This window comes from Vitis vinifera, chromosome 13 (assembly GCF_030704535.1).
Source record: "Vitis vinifera cultivar Pinot Noir 40024 chromosome 13, ASM3070453v1".
Lineage (NCBI taxonomy): Eukaryota > Viridiplantae > Streptophyta > Magnoliopsida > Vitales > Vitaceae > Vitis > Vitis vinifera.
The window spans coordinates 28108630-28125543 of record NC_081817.1 but is presented as its reverse complement, the minus strand read 5'-3'; the positions used below and the strand labels follow the sequence as shown (position 1 = coordinate 28125543).

Genomic DNA, 16914 nt, shown 5'->3' with positions numbered 1-16914 from the left:
TAAGAGCCTTAAAAGAGTTTTTAAAGACTTGGAATAAAGAAGTTTTTGGTTTAATTGATACTAAGAAGAGTGAAGCTCTTAGTCAGGTGGAGTTTTGGGATGAATTGGAGAAACATTCAACTCTGAGTTGGAGGATTGTGAAGCAACGAAGGAGGCTAAGGAGGCTTATAAGACTTGGGTGTTGAGGGAAGAAATTTCTTGGAGACAAAGGTCTAGGGAACTGCGGTTGAAAGAGGGGGACAATAACACCAGATTCTTTCATAGGATGGCGAATGTGCATAGCAGAAGAAATTGGTTGTCCAAGTTGAAAGTGGATGACTATTGGCATACGGAGGAGATTGATTTAAAAAATAGTGTGGTGGGGGCGTTTAAAAAGTTGTATATCGAAGAAGGGGGGTGGCGTCCTGGTGTTGAGGGGCTGTCCTTCATGAGATTAGCTAGCAATGAGGCTGAGGGGCTGGAGATCCCTTTTGTGGAAGGAGAGGTATTCGTGGCACTTTCAGATTTAGGCAAGGATAAAGCCCCCAGTCCGGATGACTTTACCATGGCTTTTTGGCTGTTTTGTTGAGACGTAGTGAAGATTGAGATAATGGGTTTTTTCAAGGAATTTCATGAGAGAGGCAGATTTGTTAAATCTTTGAGTGCAACTTACTTGGTCTTAGTTGCAAAAAAGGGAGGGGCAGAAGATCTGAAAGATTCCAGACCTATCAGCCTTGTAGGCAGCCTTTACAAGTTGTTGGCCAAGGTGTTGGCCAATAGAATTAAAAAGGTGATGGAAAAGTGATTTCAGAGTCCCAAAATGCCTTTGTGGAGGGCAGATAGATTTTGGATGCAATTTTGATTGCAAATGAGGCTGTGGAATCAAGGTTGAAAGACAATGTTGGAGGGGTGTTATGCAAGTTGGATTTAGAAAAGGCTTATGATCATGTTAGTTGGAGCTTCTTGTTGGTAGTTCTTAAAAATATGGGTTTTGGGGAAAGATGGATAAAGTGGATAGATTGGTGCATCTCCACAGTGAAATTCTCCGTTTTAATTAATGGTTTTCCATCCAATTTTTTTCAAAGTTCGAGGGGGTTGAAATAAGGAAATCCCCTATCCCCTTACTTGTTTATGATAGCCATAGAAGTGTTTAGTAGTATGTTGAGAATGGCTATTAGTGGGAGCTAGTTATCTGGGTGGAGGGTGAGTGGTAGGAGGGGTGAGGGGTTTCAAATCTCACATTTGTTATTTGCGGACGACATGTTGGTATTTTGTGAGGAGTTTTTAGATCAGATGACTCATCTAAGTTGGCTTCTCATGTGGTTTGGGGCGTGTTCAGGGTTGAGAATCAACTTAGAGAAGAGTAAGTTGATCCCGGTGGGAAGGGTGCATAATATATAGGGATTGGCCTTGGAGTTGGGTTGTAAAGTGGGTGAGCTTCCTTCTTGTTATCTGGGATTGCCTTTAGAGGTACCTTTCAATTCATTGGCTATGTGGGATAGGGTTGAAGAGCGTTTTCGCAAAAGGCTTGCTATGTGGAAGATGTAGTATATATCTAAAAGGGGGAGACTCACCCTAATCAGAAGCACTCTTTCTAGCATGCCTATTTACTTTATATTTCTCTTCTACTTGACAAGAAAAGTGAGGTTGAGATTGGAAAAGATTCAGAGGGATTTTCTGTGGGGTGGGGGAGCTCTTGTCCAAAAACCTCACCTTGTCAGATGGAACTTGGTTTGCTTGGAAAAAAAGAAAGGTGGGCTAGGTGTGAGAAATTTAGCTTTGATGAATAGTGCTCTTTTGTGCAAGTGGAATTGGAGGTATGTTAATGAGAGAGAGGCGTTGTGGAGGCGTGTAATTAGCCTCAAGTATGGCGAAGAGGAGGGGGGATGGCATACTCGGGACGTAATTGAGAGAAACGGTGTTGGGCTTTGGAAAGCAATTAGGAAGAAGTGGTGGCTATTAGATGGTAAGTTAGCTTACCATGTGGGTAATGGGCAAAGAGTGAGATTCTGGAAAGACAAGTGGTGCAGAGATGGGCCACTTTGTGAGTCCTTCTCCTCTCTTTTCTCCATGTCCATGTCTAAGAATGCTTGGGTTTCGGAGGTTTGGAACCCCGTTGGAGATGGGGATGGTTGGACTCCTTTTTTTGCAAGGGCGTTTAATGATTGGGAGATCGATTTGGTGGAGCGTTTGTTGCAGAATATCCATGCATTCAGGGTTCAAAGGGAGGAGGAAGATAGAGTGATTTGGACAACTTCAAATGATGGTGCTTTTACAGTTAAGTCTTTTTATTCTATGTTGGAGAGTGGGGGATCTTCTATGTTTCCTAGAGAAAGAATCTGGAAGGTAAGAGTGCCTCCAAAGGTAGCTTTATTTGCTTGGGAGGCGTCCTGGGGTAAAGTCTTAACTTTGGAGCAACTTCAAATGAGGGGATTCTCTTTGGCAAATAAGTGTTTTCTTTGTCTATCTGAAGCAAAATCGGTGGATCATCTCTTACTTCATTGTGACAAGACGCGGGTCCTGTGAAACATTTTTTTCTCCCTTTTTGGTGTATCATGGACTCTTTCATGTACAGTGAAGGCAACCTTTCTTGGATGGAATGGAGGGTTTGTGGGGAAAAGACACAAGAGGGCTTGGCAAATGACTCATTTATGTATTTTTTGGTCAGTATGAAAGGAGAGGAATAGAATAGCGTTTGGGAATGAGGAACTCTCACTTCAAAGGTTGAAATATTCTTTTGTAAGTAATCTTTGGTCTTGGGTCAGGGTTTCCTTAGTAGAGAGCCCTTATTCTCTTGTAAGTTTTTTAGATTGGATAGGTTCCTAGTTAGGGAAGGTGGTGTGTATAACCCCTGTATACTTTGAGGGCACTGGCTTTTTGGTGTTTCCTCTTTTTGATTAATATACTTTCTTTTTATTTATATATATATAAAAAATTAGTGTGGTCAATTGGTTCACCCTTGGTATTTTGGTAACTATACATTAGGTACTACTTTAATAGCCTTAAGGTACTACCTTAATATGCCTTAGGTACTACCTTAATCGACCTAGGTACTAATTAAGTAAAACTTGGGTACTACATATCTGAAGCCTCGGAACTTCATTTATGGATATTACTTACTTCTTTCTCGACCGGACCTCGACCGGGAAGGGGTAACTGGTCGATCGATTTTATGTCTAAAACTGAAAAGGACACCAATCCGCTCCTAGACAGTTGAATGAGCTTAACTAAGGTAGTACCTAAGGTTAGTTAAGGTAGTACTTAAGGAGATTAAGATAGTACCTAAGGTATAGTCACCAAAATATCAAAGGTGAGTCAATTGACCACACTAATTAATCACATAATGACGTGCTCTAAGGGTAACAAATGAAGTAAGTAATATCCACAAATGAAGTTCCAAGACTTCAGATAGGTAGTACCCAAGTTTTACTTAGGTAGTATCTAAGGTGGTTAAGGTAGTACCTAAGGTAGATTAAAGTAGTACCTTAGGGCTATTAAGGTAGTACCTAAGGTACAGTCACCAAAATATCAAAGGTGAACCAATCGACCACACTAATTAATCACATAATAATGTGCTCTAGACCCACAAATGAAGTAAGTAATATCCACAAATGAAGTTTCAAGACTTTAGATAGGTAGTACTCAAGTTTTACTTAGGTAGTACTTGAGGTACAGTCACCAAAATACCAAAGTTGAACCAAACCGATCACAGTAATTAATCACAAAATGACATGCTCTAAAAGTCACAAATGAAGAAAGTAATATCCACAAATGAAGTTTTAAGGCTTCACACAGGTAATATCTAAGTTTAACTAAGGTAGTACCTAAGGTCAGTTAAGATAGTACTTAAGGTAAATTAAGGTCGTACCTAAGAGCTATTAAGGTAGTACCTAAAGTACAGTCATCGGTCAAAGACTGGTCAATCGGTTCATCGGGACCCAATACTTCAAGAGATTCCTATGCTTCATTTTCTGCACCATTTCTTCTGGTTCTTCAAGGGTTTCGTCGATTTAATGGTCTATGAGAGATGTTTGGTGTTATTTCTTGCTGATAGAGCTATCTTAGACACAAATTTGCGAGTCTATGACACATTTGGAGATTAGGGTTTTAGTTTTTGGGTACCCACTCTCTCTACCTGAGCTCCATTTCGTTTTTCCCGGATTCTCTTAGACTCCCATGGCTCATAGATGAGTTGAAAGACGTATTTTGACACCGTCTTGGAGTTTTGGATTTGGGTTTCTGAAGTGAAATGAGAGATTTTGGGTTTTCAAGAGTGAAAGAAGATGAGAGAAAGCTTCCAAATGAGAGCGGGCGATATAGAGGTTGGGATGATGCTGAGCTAGAGAAACGAAGGGGCAATTTGGGCACAGAAGATGGAGTTGGCTCATTGTACAAAAATGATAAAACTTTTCATATTAAAAGTTGATTCTCATATTTCCCATTGTTAGGTTTCGAAAATGCTATTATGTTGGGATGGGAAGCCCAAAACACAACTTTCACTAACCTTTTCCCTAGTTCATACCTATATTCATCTTGTATAATTTTTATAAATACATTTTCATCTGATAACTTTTTCCCCTCATGTTTTAAAATATTTATAAAGATATTTCTAATAATTTTTCTTTTTCTATAAGAAAATCTAATATTACAATAACATATAAAGAGATATGCTATATAATATTTTATATAAAAATAATCTATTTTAATTAGGAATTTTAGACACTTATTTATTAATTTTGTTTTATTATTAAAATATCTTTAAAAAGTTGAACTGTAGCTTTAAAAATTACCATTTTATATCAACTTGATAACTAATTATATATTTTAACTCTTTGATACATTGTTTATATTTTATAACTTTGAAATAATTATTCTTTTTATTATAAGACTTCATTTTTTAGCTTTTTGTTTAATACAATTTAAGAACCATCTAAACCCTAATTGCCCACGAACTTAATGAAAGTTGTGAACTCTCAACCTAAACTTGTAGGTTAGATATTCATGAATAGGTTCAATTGGAATTACCCTTATAACCTTAACTATCATTCCGTTTTGTAGTAATTCTAGGAAATGCTTCTAATATTTTTAACATTTTAAATTTTTTATTTTTTAAGTATTAAAAGAGCTAAAAACATTTTTTAAAATCACCACCATATATGCTCTAAGAGTGCGTTTGAGAGTGATTTTAGAAAACATTTTTAACATTTCTAACACTTGAATGATAAAAAATTTCAAATATTAGAAATATTAAAAGCGTTTCCCATAATCACTACCAAACAGGTTCTAAAAGTGCATTTGTAGTGATTTTAGAAAATGTTTTTAATCTTTTTAATATTCAAATGATAAAAATTCTCAAGTGTTAAAAATGTTAAAAATATTTCCTAAGATCACTATCAAATGAACTCAAGTGTATTTGATAATGATTTTAAGAAACGTTTCTAATATTTTAAACACTCGAATGATAAAAATTTTTAAGTATTAGAAATATTATAAATGCTTTCTAAAATCACTGAAAAACAAACTCTAAATTATAACTCTAATACCCATGCATTTGAAAGAGAGGAGACATTCCATAAAATTGAAACTCGAGACCCACCTTTCAAACCTAAACAAAGCCCGATTGGGAGCGATTTTAAGAGGTTAAAGCTTTCTAATATTTGGAAACATTTTCTTATGGAATGTATAAGCGCTTGAGAAGCTTGTAAAAATCATTTTTAAAAATGTACATGATTAATCACTTGACATCATTCATGAACAATTACTCGGAAAATAATTCTTCAAAAATCTTTTTTTCTTTTAGTATATATAATTTTTCTAAAAGACGTTTCTAACAAGTGCTAAAAATTAGAAGTGCATTAATTAGAACCACTTCGAAACAGGCTCTAAATATAGAACCTCCACCACTCTTAAATTTACATGCAATGCAATTTTTAAAATGATAAAGCCAATGAAGTGAAAACCACACCTTTGGAGAATGATATAGACTCTATATAATGCTATTATTCAAAAAAAAGAAAAAAAAAATCCTTTCATAAGTAGCCATAATTATTACTGTAACAACATATTGATTCTGTTCATCAGATGATATGATAAATACATGGATACATTATTTGTATGCTACATGCATACCTTACATGGCGGTCTATGATTTCTTCTTCAAAGTTTTGCTTGTTCTTTGAGTTGCTCCTGAATCAGAAAACCCGAGTTCAAGTCAGAAGCAGAAAATAAACGGTAGGAGGAACACTAAATCTTGAGACCATTAATTAATCAGAACTTTGATACCATGTTAAACTATCCTTTTTTTTTTTCTTCTGAAAGGTTAAACTTTACGGAGCCAGGAGTAAGCATACTCACCTCTGTGACAAAGAAGGCATGAAAACCGTATGGAACTCTATTGGGTAGTTCAACAATGGCAATTGGATCGGGCGACATCGTTTTTGCATCGATTACATTCACATATGATTTTCTGCATTATGAGAATGAAAAATATAAGACGGTTCGAAGACCATTTTCAAAAACATTGTTTTTAGAAACAAAATTCTGTTTAAGAACTCAGATATGAAAAACAGTTTTTTTGGCCTATTCTCCGTGAAAGACATTATACACTAGTAAACAATATAAAAATTTACGGTCTTTTTTGTTGTATTTTCAATTGTTTCTCAGAATACTCTATAAAAATTAGCTGAAAACATATCAAATTTGTTCCATAAAATCACCTTATTTTCAGAACTAAAATTTGTCAAAAATATTTTGAAATTGGAAAAATGTATTCCGATCTAAAAAACAGAAAACTGTTTTCATAAATTGTTTTCAAACAATTCACCTTGTCTCAAATTTTAGAATATAGACAAATAGATGGTTTAGTGGCTAATGACTATCAACATATTCATAAACGATTAGAACAAGAGGGTGAGAAGGGAGACAAATACCCAGTTTTCTCGTCATGGATGAAGAATATCAAGTAGCCATCATCTTCTTCAGAGGTGATACCAGGCTCACGAGGGACAAAGACAGCTTCTGAACCAAATCTACCGACCCCCAAGTCAAAAATGCCTTGAACGTTCCCTCCAACTTCAAGCTTTGATTTTCCGGTGTCGGGTTCAGCATGCAGATCAAACTTGATAATGCCCGTCACCTTGGCTATGCTGTCCAGTATGGTTCCATATACATATCGTTGTTTCCTATATTTGCATGGAAGATAATTAATACATAAAATGCTCATGTAAGCTGACCCAGAGAAAAAGATGAAAATTGAATGGAACAAACTACAGTACAGCGATTAAAGTCCTGTTTGGGTAGCTTCTTAAACTCATTTCACTTGTTTTTCTTGTCTATATTAATAATACGTACTTTGAATATGCATAAGTTTCTATACGATTATGAGTATATTTGATTCTCTTTCGTATTTTTTCATGATAAATCAAATATAAGAAATCATTTTCTTTAATATTTTCTTTTCGAATATAACAAAAATCAACCAGACAAAAAAAAGTAATTATTTATACTTTTATGACTACGATTAAAAACAGAAGTTAAAGTCATCCCAGACAGGCCTTCAATAGTCTGAAAACTTTACACCATCATTCAAAATATCATATGAAAAAAGAAAAAAGAAAAAAGAAAAAGGTAAAAGAGAACATTTTAAAAGAGGGTTATGAAAAATATGCTAATATTATGTTTGGCTATTTCTCATTTGCTCCTAAATATCGGCTTCTTAGCAGAATTTAAGTATCTCTTTACACATACAGCAACCCAGAATTCTGCCAAAATACTGACAAACAGAGTTCATGCATACCTGCCAGTGTAGCTCTCATTCACCCTTGGAAAATCCACAGAAGATGCTGATAGTTTTCTCTGTGACGCAATACCCGTTTTCATGTTGAATCTCATCTCATACCTGATAAGCAATATCAACAATCAGGAACACTTTGGAGAAACAAAGACCAGCAATATACTCATCAAATTGGTAAAAGCAATACTCTTACAGCTCATTTCCAAAATTTTCAAGCTTTTCTTTAACATCCCCACCAACCAGGTCTAAATCTGGATTTTCAAGGCGGCAGGTGATTAAAACAACTTCGTCCTCCTCCTCCCAAGCATTGGCTAGTGCAAGGAAGCCATGGAAAAGGTCAGAATGAACACTGCAAAAGTTCTAAGTGGGCTATGCGGCTCCCCATCCCGAAGAACACAGCCAAATTTTTACTAAATATTGTAAAAATCTGAATAGCTTTTGGAAAATAAACAATGTTTTCAGATAACTTTGATACACTGCCATATTCAACTGTAGACTGCTAAAACCAAGGTTGAGCTTCGTATCTAATAGAAAATATTTCCTAGATTCTCTTGTAGTCTGAGAAAGTGCTTTCTGTGGCATGTCAGTCATGAGATCTTGTATAAAATCTACTAGTATATTGTCCAAACCTACATAATCTAACATCAGAAATTTCATATCCACCCAGGGATTTTTCTTGTTCTCCTAGATATAGTCTGGCCCTGTTTATTGCAATTGGTTCTGTTAATGATTAAGATTCTAGGCAATGAGCAATGACAAGGAATTAACATTAAAACCCCAACAAACCTTCTCATGTACTGGCTAAATATGTTGACAGCACCAGATTTGCTATCTAAACTTTATCAATGTGCAGATATTATGATTATTAGGCTATGGGTGAACTTGAACCTAGTAAACTGGATAACTTTAGAGGAGAATGTTGTTTGCAGAATTGAAATGGAGATGAAAGCAAAGTGGGCACACCATTGTGGAATATGAAGCAATTTGGAAGCTCAAACCATTTAATGTGGAGCTCATTCTTTGCATATCGAGGAAGTACACCAAAACGAGCCTTTTTTGTTGCATCAAATGTGAATATTAGCTTTTTTTCTTTCACCATTTCCTGCAAATTTTAATATCATGAATTAATCAAGCTGAATGAGATGCAATCAGTTTGATGCATCAGATTGAAGTCAGAAATCAGAGCATAACAGTAACCATTATGCTTATTATAGAATGCCACCGCTAGCCTTTCTTTTTACAAAAAGCAACACATTGATCTTCATAAGCAAATCATCCATGCCAACATCTCACTAGTTTAAACTACAATTATTGATTAAACTTTTGACACTATACAATTTCAATTAAGATTGGAAATTACTGCAAGAGTTTATGAACTCCAACTCAAAAACTAGACTTGATACACAAGGATTTGAACTTTGGGCTTCACTGCCTATTAGTAAGGATACTTCCAGATTTTGCATTATTGTCTTTCCTATGGGTAACCATGGGTCTGATGCCCCCCAAACCCCCATCATCTTACCTAAAACCACTTGGTATTGGGAAAAGCAAAGGAAATTTAGTTGAATTTTCAGAGACGTGCATTAGTTCACAAGCACAAACAAGCCCTCTGAGTTTGCATGGGTAACATTTAGGGGCAGCCCCCACTCCTCTCCACCAGCTTCAGATAACTGGAGTAACTGGACACATATTTTAACACTTCAGTTCCATATTCATCTCAGGTCAGACATGCTAGCCCTGATTTCCTAGCCACATAAATGTGCTCAGAAGTTTATTTTGGTTCCTTAGTTGAATTTTATTTATTTACACTTTTTTTATGTTTAATGCAGGCAGCATTGGTACTATTGTAGCATAAATATACAACATTGCCCTAGCAAGTACTCACACAAGTGTAGCAAGTCACTGTTCACACTGTATACCTTGACTACAACAAACCCCTGTTTGTTTGAATGAATTGAGGCCTAAGAACGGAATGAAGGTCTTCAAAAACCAAAGGATTCAGAAAGGAATTTGAATTCCATATATCTCAAATATACAAAAGCAATTCCAATTCAATACAGCCAACTGCAGACCCAGTTTCATTTTGGCTCATACAAGTCTTAACTATGCAGATTTGTGCACCTTTTGAAAAACCACACTCAATGAGCATATTCCAATGTTCTTATCTTCTCTGTGATGATTTTTTGTTAATTTAGAATAACAATTTTTAGAAATTTTTTATTACAGAAAAATTCAATCATAACATCAAAGGTGTACTGTACCATGTGAGAATTTCGAATAATAACCTTACCTTTGGTCTGAAATACAAAGGAAGATCCATGAAAATTGCATAATTCTCGGTAATGGCAAAATCATGCATCATGATAGGATCTGAAATTGTTATCGGCACTGGCTCATGCATGAAACCATCCTTCGAGATAACTCTGTATGTAATATAAGGAGGTGTATGTGAATAGCCAAAGCTAAACATTTCACCTGCATGCAAGGGTTTAACTACTCAGAAGGAGTTGATTTACACCATAGCATGATCAAATTTCTTTGTTGAGGATGGGCTTTTACCAGTGAAGGGGTCAACCTTTGGATGAGCAGTGAAGGAATGGGTCAATCTCTTATCATAATCCAGCATGCCCAGGGTTTGCAGATCTCCATCTTCCAAAACTTTTAGGACATCTTCATAGAGCCAGAATAAAATTTTGAGTTCCACAATAGACACAGGTAATGATAATTTTACAGTTCTCATTTATCTCTTGCAAGAAAGTGAAAAGCCTAACAATTTCATCATGTGGTGGCATGACCAGAGATACCAAAAAAAAAAAAAGGGCAAAACAAAACCCTTCATTGAGACATGGAGATAGAACACTTGATGCTTCACTTCATTGAAAATTTTGATTAATAGTCAATTTGGAGAACATGCATGCTTTTCAAAAGTGAAAATGGAGAGAGGATATAAGCTTACAAGGTTTATCAGCCTCCGAAAGTGCCAAAAGCTTACCATGGTGATACACTAGAGCTGTATTACCTGGAAGAAGAAGTTAAACAGTCAACCCTTTTCTCTAATACTTTTTCCTACTTACATGACAACCAAATTAATACAAGACACTTTCTTTTGGAATTGTAGCAGGTGACTTCTCCTACTGGAATGAGTTCTTGCAAAAGGTGCACAATCGTTCACGATCTTAAAGCCTACCTGTCCCAGTTCCATATGAAACATCCAATATTTTCAATTTTGCTCTCAGCATTTGCATGTTAACCATAAGCAATCCAAACAGGCCCTTAAGATCACCAATCTGCAAAAAACAAAACAAAAACCCAAGATAATATAATCTCAGAAATAACATTTGCACCATAGGCTAACCTACTCCTTTTCAAGTTTAAAATTTAGAACTAACTTTTCTTATTCATTAATTATTATATATTCTCGCAAATCAATTAATATTTACTCCTCTTATGGCATTATAGACTATATATTTTCCTTCTCTTATGATTTTTGCTCAATTTCAACTTCACCCTCTATCTTAATTTGTTACATCCTCTTGACCTTGAAATTAGTCCCCACAGGCATAATTCTCCTATAAGGTACCAATATTTTTCATTTATAGAGACAAATCTTATTTCATTTGGATGATACTTCTCTAATTCATATAGTGTTCACCAAGAACTTTAACTGAAGAATCAAATCTATGATCAAAAACCATAGAGGAGCAAGCCTGGCAAGAGAAAATGTTATTCCCCAGCCAGAAGAAGGAAAAAATTTATGCAGTTCACTGCCTACCCTCATGAATTTTGCTCCTCCAAAATACTCTTCTTGTTTAAGACGTGATGTCCTAACATAACGTGAGACATATGTAGCTTTTCCATCTTTGATGTGCAAACCATGAATCATGCTGCATAGTTGAAGAAACAATAAAAAGCCGTAGTTACTTTAGAAAAAGTTAACAGTGAATTCCAGTAAGGTTTCTAAGCAATCTTGCAACTCTCCAAGACAGAAAATAATAAGGAAGGCTGTCAAAATACATAATAAGATATTTGAAAAGCAAACATACAATAGTACATATGAGTAGAAATAACATTGGATTAACGGATTAATTTTCACTGCTGAAAACAAAATTAAAATTCACCAAGATCAACTCCTTGTTCAAGTTTATTTTCATTAAGAACATAATGATCTTTCAATAGGATGCTACATAATCTAGGAACCAATCAGAAAATTTCAAATGCCACATGGAGATCATATCATCACATTTTGTTGTATGTTTTTTCTATTACTAAGATTATGCCCTAGTCTAGCAAATACTTCTCGACCAGAAAGAAGTCAGAACTTTCTCTTCTCTCATAACTAGTAGACATAGTATTCCCCCGGAGCACCCAGATAGTTGAGCATATTCCCTGATAGTCCACAGCCAGTTTTAAATTATTTAATTAATGTCTTTTATTCAAAGCACTGGGTCTTGCATGTATTAGTCTCTTGATTTCACAAAATTTCAATTTAGTAGCAGGACAGTTGCAGTCTCAGAGATGATAAATATATTGATTATGAGTAAATATCCTCATGATTAAGCAGCATACCCAGGGAAGATCTCCATCTTCAGTATGTTATCACCACTCAGACTTAAATTATAGGATATTCATATTAATGGGATTTATATCTTTTTTGATATGACTCACGTTTAATAGCCATAGGCTAAGGCGAAGACTAAGATGAGCACAAATAAATTTCATCTTGAATAATAACTTGATGCAGCGACTCCACATAGATAGACTAGTAACAAGTTCAGCATTGAATGTTAGAACAGGAACTGTACACAAGCTCCTACATGCCTATGAAGTATAAATTTTAAATCTTGGTCAAGCAGCTAGGACATGTTCAGGCACAGGAAGAATCTCAAAGAGAGGGAAATCATGAAAAAAAATGTAGATATTTCTACCTACCAAAGAACTGAATAATTTTAAGAAAAACAATACTATAGCTTTTGGAACAAAAATATCAGTTTTGTCTTCATTAGATAAGAGTTCCAGCATGCAGAGAGACACTGAAGCTAGTCCACAATGGGACCAAATGAAATATTGAAGTCAAAACAGTTAAAATTCCTTCATGGACTATATTGCATTTCAGTTGTGAATGAAGGAAAAACACCCACCCATCTCCATCAAACCTGCACAGAGAAAAAAGGGATCAGCACAGTTGTCATCGGGTTGATAACTAACATTTCATTTGCAAGAATAGCCCGAAACAAGTAAAAAACAAAAGTATACATGATTGGGATGAAGGTAAATTAAAAATTTAACATTTTTTAAGCAAAAAAACTGAGTATAATCACCCCACCAAAAACCATGTCAAGCTCTATTAGAAATAGTTTGACATAAAGACAAAGGGCGTACCAATGATATCCAGCCACAGGGGAAAACTTAGGGTTGGGGCCAACCCTGACAAACTCTCCATTCAGGCACTCCTGTAAGCAACATTTCCAATTTCATATCAATTTAGCAGAGGATGAATGGCTAGACTTACAGTATCCAAGGGGAAAAAAAAATCAAACTATTGGCAATTTTGACAGGAAATAAGATTAGCAGATTTACAATGAGTATTTAAGCAATTGGGATTCATCATAATCATTAAAGATAAAAGAAAACAAAAGGTTTCGATGGGGTTGCTGTTAGATTTTAGGGAAGGTAAGATCTTATTATGTTTTTCATATTTTGTGGATCTATCTCTAGTCAGCTTGTCCCCCTAGATACATAGCAGTGAACCACACAAACTATGTTATAGTCTTATAGTTTGTTTCTCACTAAATATTTCTCTTGTTCACTCTCACAAAAAATCAAAGATTTTCTGTGGGGGGTAACAGACCCAATTATATACATCAAATGGGTTACATTTCTCACACAAATTTTGGCAGCCATCATGTTCATGAAAAAAAATACACTGGGTTTGATAACTGTTACCATGCTTAGAGCTGGCAAATTTACAGCCCATTTGTTAACATTTGGTCGAAAGACAACTCTGATCGAGTAGCACGACACTTGATGAATTTGGAAAATCCCAAAATTTTAAAATTTTAAAATAATTTGTCTGATCTTTAAACAAAATTCTGATTAAGTAGGCCAAAGTAACAAACACAAAATTAAAGCAACTCTTTCCTAAATTCAGAATCCAACTTCTTGAAACTGGTTATTCATCCTCTAAACTTTCATACTCCAATTTCTCTTGTCAATTCATATTCAATGACCAATCCAAATTTAAATTTTATGGAGTTTTTGCAAATATTCAGCATATTTCAGAAACAGAGAAAAAATTGCGCATTATATTTATCAAATCAACATGCCATATCTATGTTGCCCAGCATTATACTACCGTCTACATGCTGTTAGTCTATTACATCATTCCCTGACTAATAATGTAATTTACCAAAAAAAAAAAAACCAAAAAATATTAAATTAAAAAGAGATGCAATAATTCACTACATATGAATTTCCAAGAAATATATCAAGAAAACGAAAACATCCCTATTAAAAAAAGTTAGGGGAAAAAAAACAATGAATTCAAGCAGCAAAAGAAAAGAAAAGTTAGCTGAAATTCGAACTACAATTAATTTCTATTAGGCTCCATTTGTTTGGTGAGAAAATGATTTGAATGTAAAATAAATCAAATTTGGTATTTGAGCCTCACTTTTCCTTAAAAATAGACAAAAACCAAAAGTTTCTTTTTTTTTCTTTTCTTTTCTCAGCAGCCAAGCACACGCAGCCAAATGTTTTCCCGAAAAAGAAAAACATGGGTTTCGTCAATCTCACCCACCGGAAGATACCCAATGACCGGAAGGTTCTTGCACGGCGGAGTCTCGTCGCGAACCGGAGCGAAGTTTCCAGACAAGTAGTGGAGAGGCTGTGAAGAATCGTGCATCAACTTCACTATCAGCTTCTCCAGCCAATCCACCGCCTTCGAAGTGAACCCCTTACTCGGCGTCGGATCCACCACCACTACTCCTGCGCCGCCTTGCTCCTCCTTCTCCGCCATCTTCTTCGGCATTGCCGTCAATCACTGCTCAGTGGTTTGGAGCTTTTATCACCTCCTCGTTCTCTAATCTGCCGCCAGATGGCATCGTCTCATCTAGTGTCCTATATGAATGTTTGGGCAAAATAAACTATTAAATGATTAAGAGAAATAAGAGAGGAGCCATTGCATGTGATGTGAAGTGGTGTGGAAATTTTGAATAGTGGGTTTGTATTGTGTGGAGGAAAATAGAGACCAAACCCAAAATGGAATGCGTGGGACAACAAGAAACCCATTTAGAAGATGAATGGCCACGAACCACACTACCTACTAATAAGCCAAAGCTTATGGGTCGACGTGGCAACTAGCAAGGCCATTGGTTAGTCAAGTCAAGAGCACTACCCACAAATAAATATTAAATTATAGATAATATATTATTTTTTTTAAATTATATAATAATAATAATAAAAAACCTCGATATATGTATGTGTGTAAAAATAATTTTTATTTCATAATAAGTTATCAAAAATATTATTAAAAACATTTTTTTTAGTTTAAATACTAAGTGATTCTTTATAAAAGTGTTTATAATAGGACTAAAAATATTTTTACTAGAATCACTCCCCAAAAGTCTTTAATTATTAACAAAATTAATGTGTTTATATAATTTAATCAAAATAACTTCTAATCTATAGAAACTTTTATACGGAAGTAAAAATAATCCTATTTCTTCTAAAAATATTTTTCAATTAGTTTACTTGAAAAATTATATTATATTGAAAGAGTATTTCCCATTACTAAAATTAATTATAAGTCTCTATGATTCTTTTCAAGTAAAGTTAAAAAAACAGAAAAATAGGACTAATAAATCCTATTTTTAGACAGGTGTGAGTAATCATTTTTAATAAGGGTTGAGTTTAGGTAAAGTTTTTTTCGATTTGAACTTAATTTGAGTTATACTCATACTAAGGTTTGGATGATGAATCAAATTTAATATTTTTATATTATTTATAATTTATATAATCTTACATTAAAAGTGTTCATTTTATTTATTCTCCTTTTTATTTTTAAGAAAAAAATATCAAATTATAATTCTATTATATAACTTTTTAATTTTTTATAAGGATATATAAATTTCTTTTTACATTTTTTGTTATTGTATCGTAATTGTATCCAACTTACTATTTAGATTTTGGTATAAATATATAAGAAAAAAAACATTATGAATGGATTACGAATTACATGACATAATTAATTCGACCACCTTGAATATATTCTAACTAATCTAATTTCAACCTAAGTTTAGAAAAATAAGATTAGATTGTATTAAATTGAGTGTAACCTAATGATACTATACAATTTTCCATGTGGCCACAACCTAATCTCAACCTATTGGGGTTTATGTCTGGAACCCCCACACTCACTAACCTTGGCACCACGAAGGTTGATCATTGTTATGGTGAAAGTGTATGGTATAATTAGGTTTTACATAACTCAACATTAATAATATTCATTTTATTTATTTTTTAATTTTATAGGAAAAAAATATTAAATTGTAATTACTCTTATCTCATTTTTCTAAAAAGACATATAAATTTATTTTTTATTTTTTTAATTATTATCTTGAAATAGTCTCATTAATTATTTTAATTTTAATATAAATATATTAAATAAAGTTAAAAAAAAATGTAGATTTTTACCCTGGACAACTTGATAAGCCTATTTTTTTTTTTAAAAAAAGAGATCAAGTTAGACTTAGATTAACTACAGCCCTCTTGAATTATAGTCCAAACATTTTTATTATGTTTTTCACATTTTCTAAAATTAAGTTCTAAAACACAAAATTTCAAAATTTTCCTTGAAAAAAATAATGTTGTACCAAAGCTTTAAAGAACATAGTTTCTCATTGCAATATATATTATAGAAGACTGATTTCTTTCCTAATTTGGATTTTAAAATTTCATGCATCTCACTTTGATCACAAACCTGAGAGAAGCCCCGAATAAAAACAAAGTATTAGAAAGTAAATAAAATAAATATTAAAAAAAGAATTATAAACAAATCTTAATATCAAATATAAGCAACAATCACTAAATTTATATGATTCACAAGAATCTTGGGCATGCCCATGTAAGAAAGATGAAGTACAATAGAG

The 16914-nt window shown here is 34.0% G+C and overlaps 1 protein-coding gene across 1 annotated transcript; it reads right to left on the bottom strand.

Moving 5' to 3' along the window:
• Positions 1–6135: 6135 nt before the first annotated feature.
• On the bottom strand, positions 6136–14795 carry CCD1 (9,10[9',10']carotenoid cleavage dioxygenase). The gene is made up of 14 exons (NM_001280915.1): positions 14565–14795; positions 13151–13221; positions 12910–12924; positions 11544–11655; positions 10959–11058; positions 10728–10790; positions 10331–10441; positions 10062–10246; positions 8735–8873; positions 7965–8082; positions 7775–7876; positions 6909–7160; positions 6334–6445; positions 6136–6165 (listed from the first exon to the last, which is right to left on the bottom strand). Exons 1-14 carry the CDS (start codon positions 14793–14795, stop codon positions 6136–6138), a joined length of 1641 nt encoding a protein of 546 aa, NP_001267844.1.
• Positions 14796–16914: the final 2119 nt, after the last annotated feature.

Excerpts from the sequence above, each read along its gene's own strand:
- CCD1 (NM_001280915.1), bottom strand. The coding sequence starts at position 14,795 with ATGCCGAAGAAGATGGCGGAGAAGGAGGAGCAAGGCGGCGCAGGAGTA. Across the intron at positions 8,083-8,734 it reads TTGCTTCATATTCCACAATG|CCAATGCTTGGGAGGAGGAG; the intron begins GTGTGCCCACTT and ends TCCTTGCACTAG. Across the intron at positions 6,166-6,333 it reads ATGCCTTCTTTGTCACAGAG|GAGCAACTCAAAGAACAAGC; the intron begins GTGAGTATGCTT and ends TTTCTGATTCAG.